General features: G+C 39.1%; 1 protein-coding gene across 2 annotated transcripts in view; it reads right to left on the bottom strand.

Moving 5' to 3' along the window:
• slc6a8 (solute carrier family 6 member 8) overlaps positions 1 to 6,957 on the bottom strand; it is a 50,817-nt gene extending 43,860 nt beyond the window's left edge. The window contains exon 1 of one of the 2 annotated variants that reach the window (XM_058390719.1): positions 5,830 to 6,957. In XM_058390719.1, the coding sequence (XP_058246702.1) occupies positions 5,830 to 6,121 (292 nt within the window). In that variant the 5' untranslated portion in view covers positions 6,122 to 6,957. The remainder of the gene's footprint in view (positions 1 to 5,829) is intronic. The other variant, XM_058390718.1, reaches the window with a different exon arrangement.
• Between the last annotated feature and the right edge of the window lie 13,189 nt (positions 6,958 to 20,146).

Here is a 20,146-nt window from a genome sequence, read left to right as displayed (position 1 = left end):
ATTCTCTACTTTGTGGCATGTGTTACTGGGATTCACCCCAGATCCACCATGACCCTGAGCAGGATGAAGGATTTGAAAGAAGTTGCAAATTCAGGTCTGGGTTTTCTGCTAAAGCTTAAATCCTTGTCTGCTTTTCCTTACAACATGCTTATTGTGTCCTTACTTGGTTTAAACCATCCATGTTTTTTGGTGAATGTTGCTACATATATGTATATAAGTGCCAAATTAAAGCAAAGTCTAACATAAAGTAAGTTTTCAGTCCAGAACGACTCCAGTCCTCTTCAGCACTGATTCGCTGAAGTCTCAGGAACTATGCTGGAGTGTCAGACACTGTTTTTCCCAAAGATGTTCACTCAGCTGGTGTTATGGTGTTAATTGGGGTGAGATCTGCTGACTGTGAAGGCCATAGGATAGGATTGACGTCATTTTTAAACTCATCAGATGATTCAGTGAGCCTGGGCAGGGGTGAGGATCATCCTGAAAGAGACCAGGTCGCTTCAGGATGGAAAAGTTTCGTGATTGACAGAGTCAAAAGAATTCAGGATTGATTGCAGCTAACACCAGGTCGAATTAAAGCATGCTAACAAAAAATAAACAAATAAACACCCTAAATTTCACTAGCATCCTTTAATGTCACCCTTCTGAATATTAGCATTACAGTAATAATGAACAAATCCGACTCCATAGTCACTATGTATAGTGCACTAGGTAGGGAAAATATTTTATGAAAGGTCATAACTGAAAGCTGAAAGCTGAACATTCCTGAAAACACAATGGCTGCCCAACTGACACTGTCCCCCATTGGGAATGTTATAGGAATTAGGGAGAAGGACATTACTTCTGAACAGTTAATGCTGCCGTTAATCTTCCGGCTCCATTAATCAAACTGGAATTGAGTCAGTGATAGAAATTACTTGTATCCGTAAACAATTTAGCAGCAACAAACTATCTCTTGAGAACTGTTCACAATTGTACGTAAAACAAACAAAACTGTTGGCTGATCTGGTAATGCATTTAAATCCTACTGGCAAACAAGGTACACTCAAAGCAAACTGTACAAGCTTCATCAGGCCGAACATGACGAGTGTCTTATTTAAACTTAGAGGCTACCTGGGAGACTTCATTTGGGATGGCAGGAAGGATTAAAAAGCCTGACTGGAATGTACAGTACATCAAAGGACAAACACACTGAGGTAACCTTAGCGCTCCTCCTTGGGGGTAAAGCAAGTATTTGTGGAGAGACATTTCAGCGAAATCGGACAATTCTCAGTACACGTTATCAAGCATCTCGCTTTTCTCTATCTGGCAGGTCCCTGTTGAATCACTTATTGTTTTGGGAGAATTGATGCTCTCCATGCTATTTTCCCACCAGCTTGCATTCTGTGCCCTTTGTGCCCGCTGTAGGGGGCAAACCAAGCCAGATCGCTTCCCATCTATCCAAAGTGCCCGAAGGCAACGAAAGCAAATCGTCCCATTCCGTGCTAAAAGGAATGGAAACCTGAGTACTAGGACAACATTCGGTGCCTTGACCTTTCAGTCACTGCGGGATAGCGCCAACCGAGTATACAGAGGTCTAATAAGTAAGCCAGCGCAGGATCCTGTGACATTTGGTACAAAAATGTCTATGGGGTCAAGATATCATTTTTCAAGGTCTATGTAAAGTAGTACTGTATAATCAAATCATGGAGCAAAACAACAAGCAGTTAGACTAAAGGTTACAAATTTAATACAGGAAAACAATATTTGGACTATTGTCACTCATGTTACTGGAGCTGAGCTTTTAATAATGGACTCAAACTCCTTTCAGTAAGGATGAATTTGGTAGTCAAAAACTAAAAAAAAAAAAAAAAACATATGTGAGTAGGAAAATCATATCCCAGGCTAATGATGTGGTGTAGGGAAATCAGCCACTGCCCAGCATACTGACCACATGGCTTCTTCTAGTCTAGCTCTACACCCAATCCTGGCCTGTAGTGCACATTTAAATATTTTCCTTGTTTACACGCCTGATTTAACTCAATAGCCATTTAACAAGCGTTTCCAGAGATTAGAATAAATGTATGAATGTGTGATAGAAGAGAGAAAATGTTTTAGAGAGACTAGTGGTATACGTTTTTTAGGATTAATTAAAGCCATGGCACACATTAATGCACGTTTGAACCTTTGTTACCTTTAAAAGGATGAAATTGCAGTGACAGGGACTCCGAGATCCAGAGATTTCCCTTTTCTGGTACATGAAATTCCCTATCCTAACACAGCAAATTAGCTAATAAATTCAATCAAATAAAACGGTTCAATGTTGTAATGCTCCAGGACTGGATTATAATCTAATTCCATGCTGAGGAGGTAAAAATCTAAGCTCTAATCACTCACTAAACAGTGCACTGAAACATATCTGCTTTTTGTTTAAGTTTAAACCACATGGTCTAATGTAGAGCCCCATCTGAAAGTATTGGAACGGCAAAGCCAATTCTTTTGTTTTTGCTATACACTGAGGTCAGTTGGGTTCGAGATCAAAAGACCAACATGAGACGATCGATCACAGTTTCATCTTTCAAAACAAACCACTGTAAGAATCTGTGGCAAAGAGCTCGGAAAAGCATCAAAAAAGAAGAATGCAACAGTTTGGTGATGCAGTGAGGACTGATGCGCCTTGCTGTTCCAATACTTTTGGAGGGGACTGTATATCTGATGCTATCTTTAGAAAATGGCTTTCATAAATGGCTTTTTACAGCCAGAAAACATTACCACCTGTCCTTTCTACCGCTGAATAAATCTCTGCTAATCAGGACTGAACAATTCCACATTAGCAGTGCACCATGTACCTCATTACCTCATATAGACATATAAAATGAAATCCTTTTAGCGCAGCTAAATTTTTTATCGCCTAGGCATTAGATCTCGTATATAAGCTATGAGGGGTTGGTTTATGTAGGTTCGTTTGATTAGGGTGTTTTTGCATCATTCTCATAACCTGGTTGCACAAGTTATTTGTGATGGATGTGTGTAACCATGATATCAATGTACCAAATGTTGCCTTTTGATTCAGCCTTTTTCACATGACACTGACTCATAGATAAGGATTTGGGTTGCGCTGGTGAAACATGACAGGGCATGCTGTTAAAGGAAAAGGATCCAACATCTAATTCAGAGCCAAATAAATTAATGATGCACATTTATACTTATGTAACTATGAAAAGTTATTTCATTTCATCAATTGTTATTACAGTTATAAACAGCCGCTGGGCTTTTTCCTTTTTCTTAAGAGTGAACAGAAGTACAGCTTTTCAAGTTAATGAGAAGCCGCAAAAGTATAAACTCACACAACCTGAAGATTTTCCCGTGGGTGCAATCTTATTGTTATGAAACACAGATATTGGACACTCCTTCCATAAATCACTCAAGCTTACAAAACGTTTCACTGTATGAACAGTTATACAGTATGTTGTCATTTCTTAAATAACAACATGCCTTTTTTCAACCATTTTTTATTAGCTATAGATAATGTTTGAGGGTCTGCCATACAAGTCAGTGTGAATGAGTTACTTTAGAAAGAGTAACACATAACAAGCGCATTAATATAAACCTGTCGTTACACATGTGCGTCTCTCCTGTAGGAGGAACACAACATAGCAGAACTCCACTGATGAAGTAAAAGTAAACCGGAATACGAGGAACATGATATGGTTGCTGTTTTTTATGAAGGAGGAAAATAAAATCAATCAGATCAATAAGATCAAATTCTAACAAATATCCATCTGACACGTTTGAAACTTTTATATATTCAGTTCAGATGAGTCTAAAACTGTAAATTATCTTTCGATGTGGTTTTAAAACCCCTGCTTTGTGCGAAAAAATTTCCAAACCGACCTTTAGCTTCTGTAACGTCCTTCATCGTAACCCCTAAGAGGCTGATGTTGATACTGCTTATCTAACTACAAGCTAACACACTTACATAAAAAACAGGATTAGTGCTGTTGATTCCCAACAGATTAAAAGCAAATATGGCTTTTTATAACGTTTCATACAAAATGTGTAGCATTACTGGTCAGTTGTTAACTCCTTAACCCTTGTATTTACCTCCCATTTATTATACACTTATTCTCTCCGCGTGCCAAATTGACCGTGTCTGTTTTGACCGCTTATAAAAAATGAGGTATGTATGATCAGCATTTTTTTTTTTTGTTTCACCTTTTTAGTCAGCTTGTACTTTTACACCAGGTCAAACTGACCCGAAGATAACAGGAGGGTTAAACATGTCAGCAGCCTTGATGTAGTAACTGATTAGGCTTTTTTTGTGTTGTTGATGTAATTACCGATTAGCCATTAACGCCTTGAACTCATCAGCGGGATGTGATCTGCATTGAAAAGTGAGACGTCATCTTAGAAATGTCGCGCAATTGACAACGTTTCACTTTTTAACGAGGTTTGTTTTAAACTAATGGTTTGTGTTGCATCATGTCCACATACATAAATAAATCCGGTACCTTTAATGATTTATCTTTTTAAGTCTACTCTATGTAAACTCATACCATAGAAAAGTGGCTCCCTATCAAAGTGTAGAGCCAGTTTAAGGAGCTAAGATCCTTTCACTAACTTTTACTATTTTCACTAGCTTTAACAATACCTTTAAAGAAAGCACCATACCAAAACCTGAACACGGCTATGTCAAAAAAAGTACTAAATTGAGGGTAACCTTTCCTTTCCTTGATGCTGCTATGGAACTGTTATCTTTTATAGCTTTGATATAATTATCATTCACCTGGAAACAGGTACATGCCTTACCTTTCACTATAAAATATAAAGTTTCTTAAACGGTTTGTCAGGGTGTGTGGTTCTATAAGGAGACTTTAACGTCAATAGAGCATTTCTACTGAACAAAAGGTTCTCCGTAGTGGAAAAGCATACTTTAGACTATAAAAATACTGTTTACAGCACTAAGAAAAACCAGGGTTCTTTACAAGAAATGTTCATCAGGGAACCAATAATGGCTCTTCTATGGCATCACTGCAAAAACCCATTTTTGGTTCTTCCTGGCACCTGTGTTAAAAGTGACCGAAGGTACTTAATTGGACTGTAAATAACTTTTAGACTGAATCTATAGACACCTTTCGAAGTAATATATACACTAGTAATGGTACATTTTCTGCAAGTGTGAATGGTTATACAATCTCTACCCCGATCACTGGATCTACATCAACTTATAAGCTAATTAACATCCTTTTCTAATTTGGATCAGAAAGGAAAATTTATAAAATGAGAAGCACAGTGTGTTGTCCAGGACTAGGCTTAAGATCATGGGCTGTAAATGATACTTCAAAATAAAACAAGTCTTGAAGACCCACACTGATTCTCCCGGCTTTCTCTTGGCATCTCTGGATGTGTCTTTGGGAATCTCTGAGTGTGTGGTTTGACTTCAACGAACATGAATGTGAATAAATGACCGCTTGCTCTACACACTGCTACCAGCATCTTCATTTTGGACAACTGCGTTTCCTGCATAAGCGTTAGCTCTACACCTGTTCTCCAACAGCAGATTCAGTGACAGCTGGAAAATGAAGTGGAAGTTAAAAGGGCAGCTGGATATTCCCCTGCTCTGACACACCTGACCCAAGTCATCAGCCCTTCATGAGGTTAAAACTGGACATACACAGACGGACTGAAGGAGCAGGACCCACATGTCCTAAACTGTCTTCAGGCATGAATGAACCTCATGTAAGAGGATTCCCCTGACAGGATGTGACGTAGACTGGGATCACTGCTTGGACATTACGCTTCAGGGAAATGTATTGATTTCTCTCTCTCTCTTTCGTTTTTTTTTTAACTCACCTCCACCATTTTTGTAGCAGAGGTACGGGAAGCGCCACACGTTCCCCAGACCGACGGCGAAGCCCACGCAGGACATGATGAAGTCCATCTGCCGGGTCCATGTCTCTCTCTCCGGCTGGACGCGCTTCTTCTTGCCGTTTGCGCTGATCAGAGAGCCGTTCGCGGCCTGGTGGTTCCCGTTGGGAATGAGGTGGCCTTTCTTCTCCTCCGACATGGCCAGCACGCAGCATTCCGTCCCCATGTCCACCACGCTGCAGTCCGTGCCGAGTGCGCTCTTCTCGCTCTTCTCCATCCTAAACACAACACGTTCACACACTCACTCAGACACCCACAGAGCCCTAATAAAATAAAGGAAAAAAAACCCCCAAAAAATTAAAAAAAAAAAATCAGTCAATGCCTCTGGGATTGGAAATAATCCCAAATCTCTTTGTTCCTTTTTTTTCTCTGTATCTGTTCGGCTCGTGCCAATTTCCTTTATTGACACCAAAAAAATGTCCTTCTGTTCTTCTTCTCTGTTCAAACCTGTTAAAGGGTTAACAGGATCTGGTCCTCTCTGTCTGTTCTTTTAATAAAGGCTTCTTTTTAAAAAAGGATTGTTTTTATTTAAAATATGGGCATATTTTTTCTTTTCTTTTCTTTTTTTCAATCGTTTATAATTTCTCAGTCAGGCTTCTTGGGGAGGTGTTTGTCAGATAAAAATAAATAAATAAATAAAAAAATTTCGTCCGCAGAAATAACCGTGAATAAGATGTGGAAGAGGATCGCGCGTAAAAAGGAAACAAAAAAATTATCACCGAATTGAAAGGGCACCTTCAAAAACAATCCACGAAACACTTGAAGGTGAGTCTGAAGAATCGCATCGGCACGTATCTCTCGAAGAGGAGGCGGCTGTCGGGGACGGAAAAAACCGGGCGCCGCTCGCGCGCTCACCAACCGGCCAATGTAAAGGAATTACATTCACCAATTCACGCGGACAGAAATCTGCCTTCGCCTACACCATCGTCCCTTTCTGTGATCCTCCGCGACTACAGAAATAACAGGTGTAACGGTGCGGTGTGTAAGTCTATGGGCGGTGCTGCCTCTCCTCGCTGTCTCTCTGGCTGTCTCTGGCCGTGTCCGCAGGCGCTCGCAGCTTTAAGTGGGCTTGCTGTCGTAGCGCGCGTCACTCTGCGTTCACCCCCCCTCCTTTCCTCCCCGCGTGAGGACGCAGACATCAGTATGGAAGGCCAAACGGGCCAGAAGCACGGCGAGTTTGGGAGCATTGACGTCATTTCTAAACGTCTTACACTACGGCAATAATAATTCTTGTATTTCATTGTGAATATGGAGACCTTTAGGGAGTATTGCGAAAAATAAATAAACAAAACAAAACTTTCTATATACACCGATCAGGCATAACATTATGACCACTGACTGAATAACACTGATTATTACTTCATCATGGCACCTGTTGGTGGGTGGGGTGTATTAGGCAGCAAGTGAACATTCTGTCCTCGAAGTTGATGTGTTACTCCTTAAGAGTAAGGATTTGAGAGGTGAAGTGAATAACACTGATGATCTCCTCATCATGGCAACATGTTAGTGGGTGGGATATATTAGGCAGCAAGTCAACATTCTGTCCTCAAAGTTGATGTGTTAGAAGCAGGAAAAATGGGTAAGAGTAAGGATTTGAGCGAGTTTGACGAAGGGCCAAATTGCGATGGCTAGACCACTGGATCAGAGCATCTCCAGAACTGCAGCTCTTGCGGGCTGTTCCCGGTCTGCAGTGGTCAGTATCTATCAAAAGTGGTCCAAGGAAGGAACAGTGGTGAACCGGAGACAGGGTCATGGACGGCCAAGGCTCACTGATGCACGTGAGGAGCAAAGGCTGGCCCGTGTGATCCGATCCAACAGACGAGCTACTGTTGCTCAGTTTTCTGAAGAAGTTTATGCTGGTTCTGATAGAAAGGTGTCAGAATACATATGGGTCAGGGCTGTTTTGGCAGCAAAAGGGTGACCAACACAATTTTAGGCAAGTGGTCATAATGTTATGCCTGATGGATGTATATAATTATAGACACACCTACACACACACACACACACACACAGGTATATATAAGATATGCAAGTGCAATCACAGTACACAAGTACATTTGGCCATTACGTCACTCGTCAACCTTCTCAACTGGTTACCTCGGCAACAGCCTGGTTAAGCCTGAATATGGTGGCCTCAGAGTAACAAGAAACTATATAAATACACAAATACATAACATATACAAACACTTTATTAGGCAAGAATTAAACAAAACTTAAATCATCCTACTCTAGAAAAAGACTCTACAGTAGACTGCCTCATCTTCCCACTAACCCTGGGGGATTATTCTGCCTCGCTGTCCTTAGGGGTTAGTTCTGCAAACTAAAATGTCCAGGTGGTTTCCTGTTGCACAATGGAGAAGCGTGATCTGAAGTCATTACCCCAGGTAGGTCAATGCTGACGTCTCCTGGACGAATAAATTCGGACACCCCCTTGTGGCTATCATGAGCCCTGGCAGGAGTCTCTCTATGGAGTAACTGATCAAGATGCTGGAGCCATATCTGTTTGTGGTGAGTTGAAACCTTGTAAGACACAGGACACAGAGAGGACAGAGACAACTTTCTATTCTTAGTTTGCTGAATGACGTGGTCTTGGTGCTTTGAAATTGCCACATAGTCGTACAGAGCCATCGTGCTTCATGTCCGGCATCACTGGAGTTGCCCACACACTGTGAGGTACTGGATAAAGTACACCCATCTTGACCAGCCTTTTAATGTCGGCATCAAACATAGGTTTCAGTGCATTTTCACTTTCATGAATTTGGGTGGTGTTCCTATGTTTCATCTTGAGCTGCACAATGATTCCCTTCATGCTTCCTAATGTTTCATCAAAGCCAGCAGAATGCTTTTTTAAAGAATAACAGCTAACCCTGGTCCTTCCACTGAAATGGAGTGCAACTTTGTCTAGTCCAAGTTTTCTAGCCATGGCCACCCCATCGGTGATGGAAAACTGCCCTTAGCTACACCATTTAGTTCTGCTTGTATATCCATTTTGCAGAGTATGGGCAGTGCATGTTTTTTTTCAGCATTATGTTAGCAATGAGAGATGATCTAGACATTTCTTCTGACATCAGTGACAGCTGCTCCAGTATCTACCTCCATCGTCATGGGCTTCTCATTTTAACCAACTGGGAGCTCCTCTTCAGACTCAGTGTCTCTTGTGATAAGTCTTTGTTTACAGAATGCAGATTTTTACTTCTGTGTAATCAGTCGTGTCAAGTTTGTTTTGCGTTTACTTCCTTACGTGTACAGGGTCTTTTAACGTTTTCCTACTTTCAGCATTTAGCATCTTTGTGATAAGAGGCAGATGAATAATAGCTCACTACGTCTCAGCGACAGCTCCGGCTCCACTGTTTCTTCAAACTCTCCAAACACTCCTGTTTTATAAATTAGCCATTTCTCTTTGAGTTTCCTTTAAAACCACATGGTTTACTTTTCATTAAAATATCACCAATTTTTTTCTTTTTTACCGTTTTACCGTAATTTCTTCTTGAGTCCAGAGAAGATTAGCATCAACCGGATAGTGTAGGCAGTCTGGCAGCTTCACCAAATAAACTTCTCTCTCCATCATATCTCGTCGCCAATTCTAGGTTATTTCTTTAACACACAAACTGAAGTAGCTGAAAAACCCGAAAAAGCTGAAAAACCTATTCGAAACTTTACTCTTACATTTCTTTTTGTCAGTCAATTAGCTTCTCAGCTCTTAAACTGGTTACCATGGCAACAGCCTGGTAACTGACCACTATACACATTCATAACAACATATATTAATATTTATATTTATACAACTTTATTAAGATTTATTAAGATTTATTATTATCTTTCTCATTTTCTTTAAAAAGGTAATTTCACAATATTAAACGATATTGATAATTTTGTGGCGACTTTTTCAAGAGATATTTTTCTGAAAACAGAAAATGATCATATGCGTGCGCAATAATTTTTTTATTTGCATTAAATTTGTTTCTTAACGATAACAGCTAAGTAAATGGCACACATGCAAGGCCAGATTAAGATGGTTTGGACATGTTCAGAGGAGGGAGAGTGAGTATATTGGTAGGAGAATGTTAGACATGGAGCTGCCAGGAAGGAGGCAAAGAGGAAGGCCAAAGAGGAGGTATATGGATGGAATAAATGAGGATATGAAGCTAGTGGGTGTAAGTGTTGAGGATGCAGAAGATAGGGATAGGTGGAGAGAGATGATTCGCTGTGGCAACCCCTGAAGGGAAAAGCCAAAAGAAAAAGAAGAAGAAGATACTAGTTAGAGAATAAAATCTTTATAAAGTGACAGGTTCGCATGCAAGGCTCGTTGGACCCTTTGGTACTGTTCAGGTCAAACTGACTCAGGTCATTATTAGTGTTTTAAAGGCAGTAAAACAAGTGATACAGAAATAAAAAAAAAATACATAAAAATCCTACATAAAATACTATGCTATGTCTTTATCTCCATTCCAAACAATATAGCTAAGATTTGTGATGAATGTTTGCAATTACTGGATCACATTTATTATTGAAAGTGTCTCTGTTTTCATGATAAAATGATAATTTGTGTAAATATACTATATTAAAGACCTTGGTGGCATAAGTCTAGAAAAAACTAAAAAGTAACACGGTTTTAATTAATGTTCATTATTTTGAACTGATTTATCACATACAGGTGAGGAACAACAATAGAAGCACGAGAAACAAAAGCTTATTGCAGTCACTGGCTCTGAAACACAGCTCTCATCTGCAAATGTGGATGATTTACAACAAATGCAGAAGACTTTTAGTAACAATATAAAAACGAGTCGATTCGATCCAAACGACCACACAAAGGTTAAAAAAGATAAACAGCGCATCAATAAAATTAAATAAAATTATATATCACAGTGCTCCTGAATTCTTTATTCTGATTCGTCGGAATTTTGTATAACAGGATTTGAGGTCTTCGTGTTTTCTGGTTTCTCAGTAGCTTGACAGACTGCATTATTACCGTCGAATGGTTGAGAAAATAGAGACGTTGTTGAAGGAACAACACTTTATAAAATACTAAATGAAATTAAATGGATAAAACATATTGCTCAGTGGTATTAACTAGCAATATATTACGCTCTGTTAAGGAATACAGCTGGCTAATCACATGTGTTTCAGTTATGTCTTAAGTATATTTAATCATTAACCACAAATTCCACACATAATGAATAGTTTCTCAATAAACAAAGTGCATTTCACTGATATTTTTCACTTCTATAGCTGTTAATTTCGACACTTCATATATTTTGCACTTGAAATGCCCTTGATTTACAAAATGGTCCCTAAGCTGAGACCTGTGCCACAGAATCTGTGTTAAACTGCAAATTATTTGGCTTCATACAAATCCTGGATTGGGCATCATAAGATCAGTTAATCATAAGCTTAAGCACTGCTCTTTCCAATACAATGGCACAAGGATCCATGGACAAGACTTGAGAGTTCCTTGTGGAAAACTACAAGTCATGTGAAGACTAGACAGTGTCTGTTACTATGCAGAGTATACAAAAAAACACTAAATGATTGTTAAGGATATTCCAACTCCTGTAAAAATACCAGCAAATTCTTTTGATTTCAATTCATTATACACTGAAGCTATTTGGGTTTAAGGACAAAATATGATCATCATTTTAGAATGTGATTATCTTTTATGATATATACATCTAGTTGTGTGAAACATGGTAGAACATGTGACTGAGAAGTGTTTCTTGTTGCTCATGGTAAGTAAGATTGTTTAAGTCCAATAAACAACCAATAGCTCTGAATGTCTGCTGTTTGGTTTGAACCCTGGGTTTCACCTGTGAAGACTGCATTTGTTGTTAAAAATGATAAACCAACATGAAGTCCACTGAGCTGTCTATAGGAGAAAAGCAAGCCATGTTGAAGCTTAGAAAACAGGGAACAGAGTCAATCAGAGTCTTGTAAAGCAGAGGTGCATTGGTTTAGGCTCTGGGTTACTGGGTGCAAACCCCAGTACTGCCAAGCTGCCACTTTTGGGCACTTGAGCAAGGCCAATAACTTTATCTAAGTAAAGGACGCTCTATCATGGCATTCCTAACGAGCTGAAGAAAATATTTTCACTGTGCTGTAATGTATGTGAGAAATAAAGAGTCTCTCTCTTTCTTTCTCTCTCTCTCTCTCTCACACACACACACACACACACATTTGCCAGAGCCACTACAACAATCTGAAATATCCTACAAAAGAAAGAAACATTCTTCACAACATTGTGGGAGCTCTGAAGAAAAGCCCAAACCAACAGCCAGTGACGTGAAAATAACCTCCATAGGGCAGGGGTGAAGGTATCACAATGTACAAGGCTTGTACAAGAGCAACAGTATAAAGGCCAAGATGCAATCCAGTCATCAGCAGTAAGAAACAGAAGACCAGCATGGAATTCACAACGAAAAATACAGAGATGAGACACAGAAGGTAGGAAGCAAGATGAACCTTTACCAATGTGATGGACAGACCAAGATGTGGAGAAAGAAAGGATCTGCTTATGCGTCTGAAAGAGACTTACTAACTTAAATTCATGATTTATTGATGATGGTAGAAGCGGATTGAATCTGGAAGAAATTTATTACAGAGAAATGTATTAAATCTAGTTGGAAGGAACTTCATCACAAATCAAGGGCATGACCCAAAGAACGTCATCAGTGGTAAAAAGTGGACAGTTTCAGACTGGCCAAGTCAATCACCAGACCTTAAACCACCTGAGCAGCATTTCACCCCAGTACAGGGTTCCCCCTGAGTCCTGTGGTAAAGCTTTCTTTGTGACCCATGTTAGGTTGTTATTACCACTACTGTACCCCCCCCCCCCCAGAAAACATGGACACTCTGGTTACGTCCCTTGTGGGTCAAAATTGACAATCAAGTCTTTTTCCAATTCCACACCAAAAAATGTCCAATCTTCTCCATTACAGCATCAGATGGAATGTATTCTATTTTCTCCGATATCTGATCCATACAGATGCTTGGAATTGGATTGGCACATTCTTTACTAATTAGTCTTAATGCTTTGCGTCCTGTGCCTTCGTTACCAGATCTGTGGAACATGTTATACCACAGTCAGCCATAAATATTCATTTTAGTGTGCCTCTGACTCACAGGTCATGTGCAACACATTCAACTGAGTACATGTTCAACTCGGGCCGTATCGCTGACTCCAACGCGGTACATCACTGTAGTCTATAAAAAGACCTTCTTTCTGGCATCTTCTGCAACTGTACTCTATTTATTTATATATTTTACCATACTAGGTGATTTTTTTCTCTCTCATCCGTCCAGAGAGTTTAAAGACTTAAAATTGACTGAGAAAAAAATGATCTAAAATTGTCATTTCAAGGAGGTCGGATGGCACTTAGTACTTTATAACATTTCTAAAGGTTGGTATAACTACTACTACACAACCCTGCTTATTTTTATATTGGCCTTATTTTATAACGAATTAATCCTAGACCACTTGTCCGGGCTCAAATATCAAAATCGAAGCCGCAGATCCCCAGAAGTTGGATTCCATTCAAATCTGAAACCACAAGTGACTGAAGCAACATCAAGAATCACACAAAACCCTAGCAGTGATTTATTAAATCTGTAATGGTGAGAACCACAACAGATGGTCAGTGAATTAAAGTAATGAAAACGATACTCAATTAAACGCACCCTCAATTTAATAAGTAAATATATTTGGCTGTGCTGTACTCTACATGTAGGCACAGCTAATGTAGGTAAGGTTTGGGCCAAGAAAAACTGCAGATGTGATCCGATTCCAGCAGAGATAAAAATTCAAACATGAAGGTATTCTGTGATAAAGGACAAGCCTAGGAGTGGATGAAGTAGTTTAGAGTATGACTGAGAGAAATTTTTGGCAGGAGACTGAAATCTTACCTCTGTGTGCGAGGCTTACACACACACACACACACACACACATACCCACACACACACACACACCCACACACACACACACACACACACACACCCACACACACACACACACACACAAGCTGTCAATCACAATAACAGCCTCAAGCAATTGATTCCCGTTTCTGAATCTCTCTGAACCCGGTCCGTCTCTGAAACATGAAAACACGCAATAGTAGATACTGTAAATGAGTAACACATGCTATAAGCTTAAACACATGGTGACACAGAATAGATGTACTATAACACAATATTAGTTCAGATCTAAAAATCTTTACTTAAGTAATGCGATTTCGCTTCCCAAAACACTGCTGTCCATAAAGCTACTTAACGAAAGTGAAGAATGAGTTAAACATCTGTGTAATATATACACTGTAAAAATATCTCAAATATAAGCAACTTCAACTTTAAGATTCATCTTTAACTTAAAAGATTGTTTAAAACAACTATAAGAGTAAAAAGTCTAAGTTTACCTATATCATTTTCTTTTAAAGCTTGCCATTTACTTATTCTACTGGGAGAAGATAATGCATATTTCAATTGTTTATTTCTAAAAAGAAGTAAGTATATAAATAAATAAGTAACTTTTACTACTTATTACGTAAAAAAAAAAAAAAAAAGTTAAACATATGCATATAAAATACAATGTAAAAAAATCTTGAATATAAACTTCAGGTTAGTATTTCCTTATGTTTGTATGTTAGATTTTTTAAAACATCTATAAGAGTAACAAGTCAAAATATATATGTATGTACACCGATCAGGCATAACATTATGAGCAGTGAGAGGTGAAGTGAATAAGACTGATCTCCTCATCATGGCACCTGTTAGTGGGTGGGATATATTAGGCAGCAAGTGAACATTTTGTCCTCAAAGTTGATGTGTTAGAAGCAGGAAAAATGGACAAGAGTAAGGATTTGAGCGAGTTTGATGAAGGGCCAAATTGTGATGGCTAGACCACTGGATCAGAGCATCTCCAAAACTGCAGCTCTTGTGGGGTGTTTCCGGTCTGCAGTGGTCAGTATCTATCAAAAGTGGTCCAAGGAAGGAACAGTGGTGAACCGGTGACAGGGTCATGGACGACCAAGGCTCATTGATGCACGTGGGGAGTGAAGGCTGGCCCGTGTGATCCAATCCAACAGACGAGCTACTGTTGCTCAAATTGCTGAAGAAGTTAATGCTGGTTCTGATAGAAAGGTGTCAGAATACACAGAGCAGGATGGGTCAAGGCTGTTTTGGCAGCAAAAGGGGGACCAACACAATATTAGGCAGGTGGTAATAACGTTATGCCTTGTTTCGAGTGTTTGTTTCTAAAAAAGAAGTAAGTATGTAACTAAAAAACTAACTTTTATTTAAACAAGATAAACCTCATTAAAATAACATGTAAAATTTCTTTTACAACTGTGATCTGGAAAAAGAAGGCAACAAGAGGAATGACAACAATTAACACAAAACAAACAACAAACAATTAAAAAAATAGTTTAGCATCACAGAAGCAATTTCCAATATGGCTATACAGTACTCAAAGTTTTTTCTCAGAAATTTTCTCATGAAACGTCTAAGTGAAATGGTCTTGTTCCAAAATTTTGTCCATCCATGTGATATTCCAGACAGCCAGATACTTGACGAAACTTGACATTGAGGATTGTTTTGTTCAACTGAATTAAATCTCAGACACTAATATGATGTTTGGGAGTCTGTTCAGCTTTGAGTTCTTTAAAACACCACATGCATTTATATACAGTATCTCCAGCGGAGCATAGAAGTGAGGCTCTAATAGCTCTTCTCTTCCTACTGCAACCTCCATAATTATAAATAATACATTGGTTTTTCTGCTGCTGTTGAATTATTAGATGACTTCCTTTACCATCTTCCCTAAAGAGTTTACTCTACTTTAATGTAAAAGGAAAAAAAAAAATCGAAGGAATCTTTCTTAATTAAGGTCCAAAATGGATCTCTATTGTAATAGAATATTTTACAGCTATGACAATTTGAATTTGACTTTCTAGCCAAAATAATAAAAGAAATGGTAACCATAGAAACATCTGGCGCAAACATGTCTAGCCAAAACCTTATCTATGCAGGTTTAAATGCTGGAGAAAGCCGTTCCTGATGATGTTCTTGACGTTTTTCCATACACGTTCTGACAAACTCTGCCCACAGTTGCCTAATTCTTCCTTGCAAACACTACACTACAAATGAACTGATTCCTTTGCTAGACCTGCACACACTCCTCTTAATGTGGGGATGTTGTAGCTTAGTGGTTAAGGTCAGTGTTTGAATCTCAGGTCACTACTGGGCCCCTGAGCAAGGCCTTTAACCCTCAACCCTTGCTCAAAATGAGGTAGAATGGAAGTCACACTGGATAAAGGCGTCTATCAAATGATGTAACTATCTTATACAACAGCAATTAGCCAGCGATTGCTTTCTTTAATAAAACAAAGACAGAAGTTTTTATTTATCCGCTTATAGTTACAGTATACATTGCTGAATGCTCCAGAAACCGGTTGTAGCAGCTATAACTGTGTCAGAATTTCACCTCGGAAAAAACTAGTCACTCTTCCAAAGGGTCACTGAGATCCTTTTACAAAATCTGGAGCCCTATACTGGGTTTTATTAAGAACCTGACTGTAACATTTGGACCTTTTTCTCATTAAAGTTATATTGGAGGACCACTTGACCACTTTTTTTTTTTTTGTGGCCTGGGGGGAGGGCTGTGGATGGGGGATCTGTTGCTGTATTGATTGGTTTGTTTCTTGTTTCTCTGCTTATCTGTCTCATTTTGTAACTGAGGTAATACATCTTATATGTCGGCAAAAATGTAATAAAAACAAGAGGAAACTAGAATTTCATTTCTTCCTCAAATCACTTAAATTAACCGTCAGCTAGCGTACACTGGTGCTTTATAGTGGAGTATACGCTAAGAAGTAATGTACAAGTGAGGCAGAATCTAATCATATAAATGAGCAGCTTTGTTTCCTGAACCGTTTATTACTCCAGGTTTTATTAGTGGCGCTCTGATATAAGGGTTAAACCAACAACCTTGAATAACCTGTAAATGCTAATTTTTTAAACTCAGGACATAATCTAGTCCATCTTGGTAGAGATAGAGATCCAGCTTTTACACTCTTAAGGGTGACTGCCAACAGGAAGGCCATGTGCCACGCTGCTGTATGTCTGGAATGCTAGGACTGATGTAATCTGCCACTTTGCCCTTACACTAGAAGAAGAGCCTCCTATGCTTGTGCTTCAACGTTTCTGTCTCCAAGTTTAGGCCGGAGTTAGCCTCGTGACTTCGCAGCTGCCTTGCTAAGGTTAGCCATCCTTTTTTTTTTTCTGAAATAGCCAGTCCGGTCTTCCCAAGTGATGAAATTACAAATGAGCTCTTAAGATACAAGGAGGTCTCATAGGAGTATTATGTAGTGCTGTGCTTAATTCCAGACAGGCATTTCCACAAAATTTGGCTGCAGGTCACATGGCTCGCAGGCTGTTGTCCTGCCAAGCGTGGAAGCAGCATGAAGGACGATTTTATTGGTGAGCAAAGGTAACATTATATCTCACCTAAGTAAACAATTCCAAGCATTGTTCTGCAGCTCAGGCGCAAGTTATGACATCACTTTATCAAATGAGCCAAGCTGCTTTGATAGACACGGTGCAGATCGTCATCGTAAATAATGTAAACGACTTTCTATTTCAGTGGCGGTCAGTTAGCAGCTGTGTGGACGTGACTGCATTCGGCAGCGCTGTGGTCAAAGGTTAAATGGGTTCTTGATTACTACTCTTTTTTTTTTACTGTAAGTGTAAAATAGATTCCTTTCAGGACAGATTTATGGACTACAATTACCATCAATTTTATGAGTCAATGCCTGTATAGCTGAATATTCATGTGGTTATCCAGTCAGCTAATCATATGGCGGTGCCTAAAATATTGGAGATTCAGGTCAATGTTCAAACATCAGAATAGGAAAAAATATGATCTCATGTTGTTGGTCTCAGAGGATTTCAGAATCTGATTATCTCCTGGGATTTTCACACACAACAGTCTCTAGATTTGACACAGAATTGTTCGTAAACCAAAAATGATCCAGAGAGGAGCAGGTTTGCATGTGGAAATGTGTTGAGAGGTCAGAGGAGAGTGGTTTGAGCTGACAGCTAACTCAAATAATCTCTCTTTATAGCTATGGTGAGCAGAAAAGCATCTCAGAGCACAAAACACGTCAAATCTTGAGGTAGATGAAGAGCTGCCACAGCAGAAGGACACATGAAATTCCACTCCTCAGCTAAGAACAGGAATCTGAGGATACACTGGGTTCAGAGTTAAAGATTGGAAAAACACCATCTGATCTTTTTCTGTCCAGTTTAGATGTAGGTTCAGATCCGTGTTCTGCCAGGCTGACAGGATTAGAAGAGTAACCTGATCTTCTTCTCTTGTAGTCCATCTACCTTAAATGCTCTAGTGGGGCTCATGTGGTTCAACACTCTGGGTTGCTGTTTGGAAGGTTGGGGTTCGAGCCCCATCACTACCAAGCTGCCACTGTAGGGCCTTTGAGCAAGGCCCTAAACCTTTCCTGCTCCAGGAGCACTGTATCATGGCGGACCCTATGCTCTGACCCCAACTCCTAAACTCTTTCTTTGGGACATGCAAAGAAAGAATTTCACTGTATTGTATAAATTCCAAAATAAAGGCTACTTCACCATGCTAGTAGAAAGTGGTTATTTCAGTAGTTATCCCAGCCTTCCTGTCAGCTCCAATCAGCCTGGATGCTCTCCTCATCAACAAGATGTTTCCACTTGCAGACCAGTGGCTCACAGGATGTTCCGTATAGAGCCCAAATTTCTGAAATTCTCACCCAATCCCGTCACTCAAAACCATCCCACAATCACCTCTAAATCTGATCAGACCCCCAGCTGAAAAGATCCAGCGTTTACTTTACCAATATCCAAACCCGTGACAGTTTTATAGAAGACGTAACATTAACCAGACTCCATTCAGAAAAAGATGAAGTTCAAATGTAGGAAAAGATTTCACTCACGTTACACTCATAAATAACGTGCTTAACCTGATTCAGCCCCTCCTTCATCCATTAGAGTGTCGGCTAACATTTAAAACATCATTAATCTACTGAATATAAAACTCGCACTGGTATGTACTGCTTTTCTGCAAACCATGTTGCACACTCAGGTGGGCAAATATTCACCGAACTCTCTATTCATTTGTTGTGGAAACGAATCAGTATTTGATAGAAGTGTGTACGTGCATCTCGCTGTTTTTTGGCCTGATCCTTATCTACTGTACTGTTGTAAAAGAATTTCTGTGTCATAAAAAAAAGATAAGAAAACCCTGTTGAGGTAAAAATCTACTGATAATGGACTTCTAAGGCAGCTTTTAATATCAGCCAATAAAATGTATTTATGTATGATTTTTTGTGAAACATTGCCAGGAAATTGTACATGAATCTCTAAACCCGTATAATTTTCCCTTTTGCACTGCATAGTTAATAAAATTACAGTATGTAATTATTAATTATTTACAAATGCCTTTTTGTAATAATAAATAAAATAAAAAATAAAAATATGAACAAAGCAAATGTTTTACAAATTATTATTATTATTATTATTATTATTATTATCATTATATAGTCATCATATATTATAAAATTTACTTCATAATTATAAATTTTAAAATTTCAAAACATATATTAATAGCCTACAAGAAACACACACACACACACACACACACACAGAATTCAAGTGACCTTTCATTTAATTCGTTTTCCCAAAGGCCATTAATGGAATTTCCTCCTGGTTTTGTTGTGTCCGTGTTCAGCATTGAATGTCTTTGTCATGTCTCACTCCACAGTGGTGCTTAATACGAAGCTCATATGAAAGCAGACGCTCAGGACTTGCAGTTATTTTATTATCTCCAAAGTAAATGTTGATATCGAACCCATTTCTGCTCTCTGAGGTACCCCAAGTGCTAGTTCATCTGAAAAGCATCTAAAATGTGAAGGTGTTTATCTTCAACCACTAAAATTCCGCGTAAGGTTATCCAACAGAGGGGAAAACACACGTCTAAAACACACTGAATAACAATCACAAGAACAGTAATATCTCAATAGCCTTTATGTCATTAAAAAAAATTACGGACCGCCCTGAATATCAATCACAAACCATGAATTTGAGAACTTCATTCTAAAGTAAGGCCTGAAGTGCCCTGCCTTCAACGGCTAAAAATGGTGTGTGTGTGTGTGTGTGTGTGTGTGACTCATCATGGACGTGTGTGTTGTACAGTTTGCAATGACTGCATGTG

Source organism: Hemibagrus wyckioides, linkage group LG05, assembly GCF_019097595.1.
Source record: "Hemibagrus wyckioides isolate EC202008001 linkage group LG05, SWU_Hwy_1.0, whole genome shotgun sequence".
Classification (NCBI taxonomy): Eukaryota; Metazoa; Chordata; class Actinopteri; order Siluriformes; family Bagridae; genus Hemibagrus; species Hemibagrus wyckioides.
Note: the sequence above shows the minus strand (reverse complement) of the source record. Positions and strands in the feature narration are given on the sequence as shown.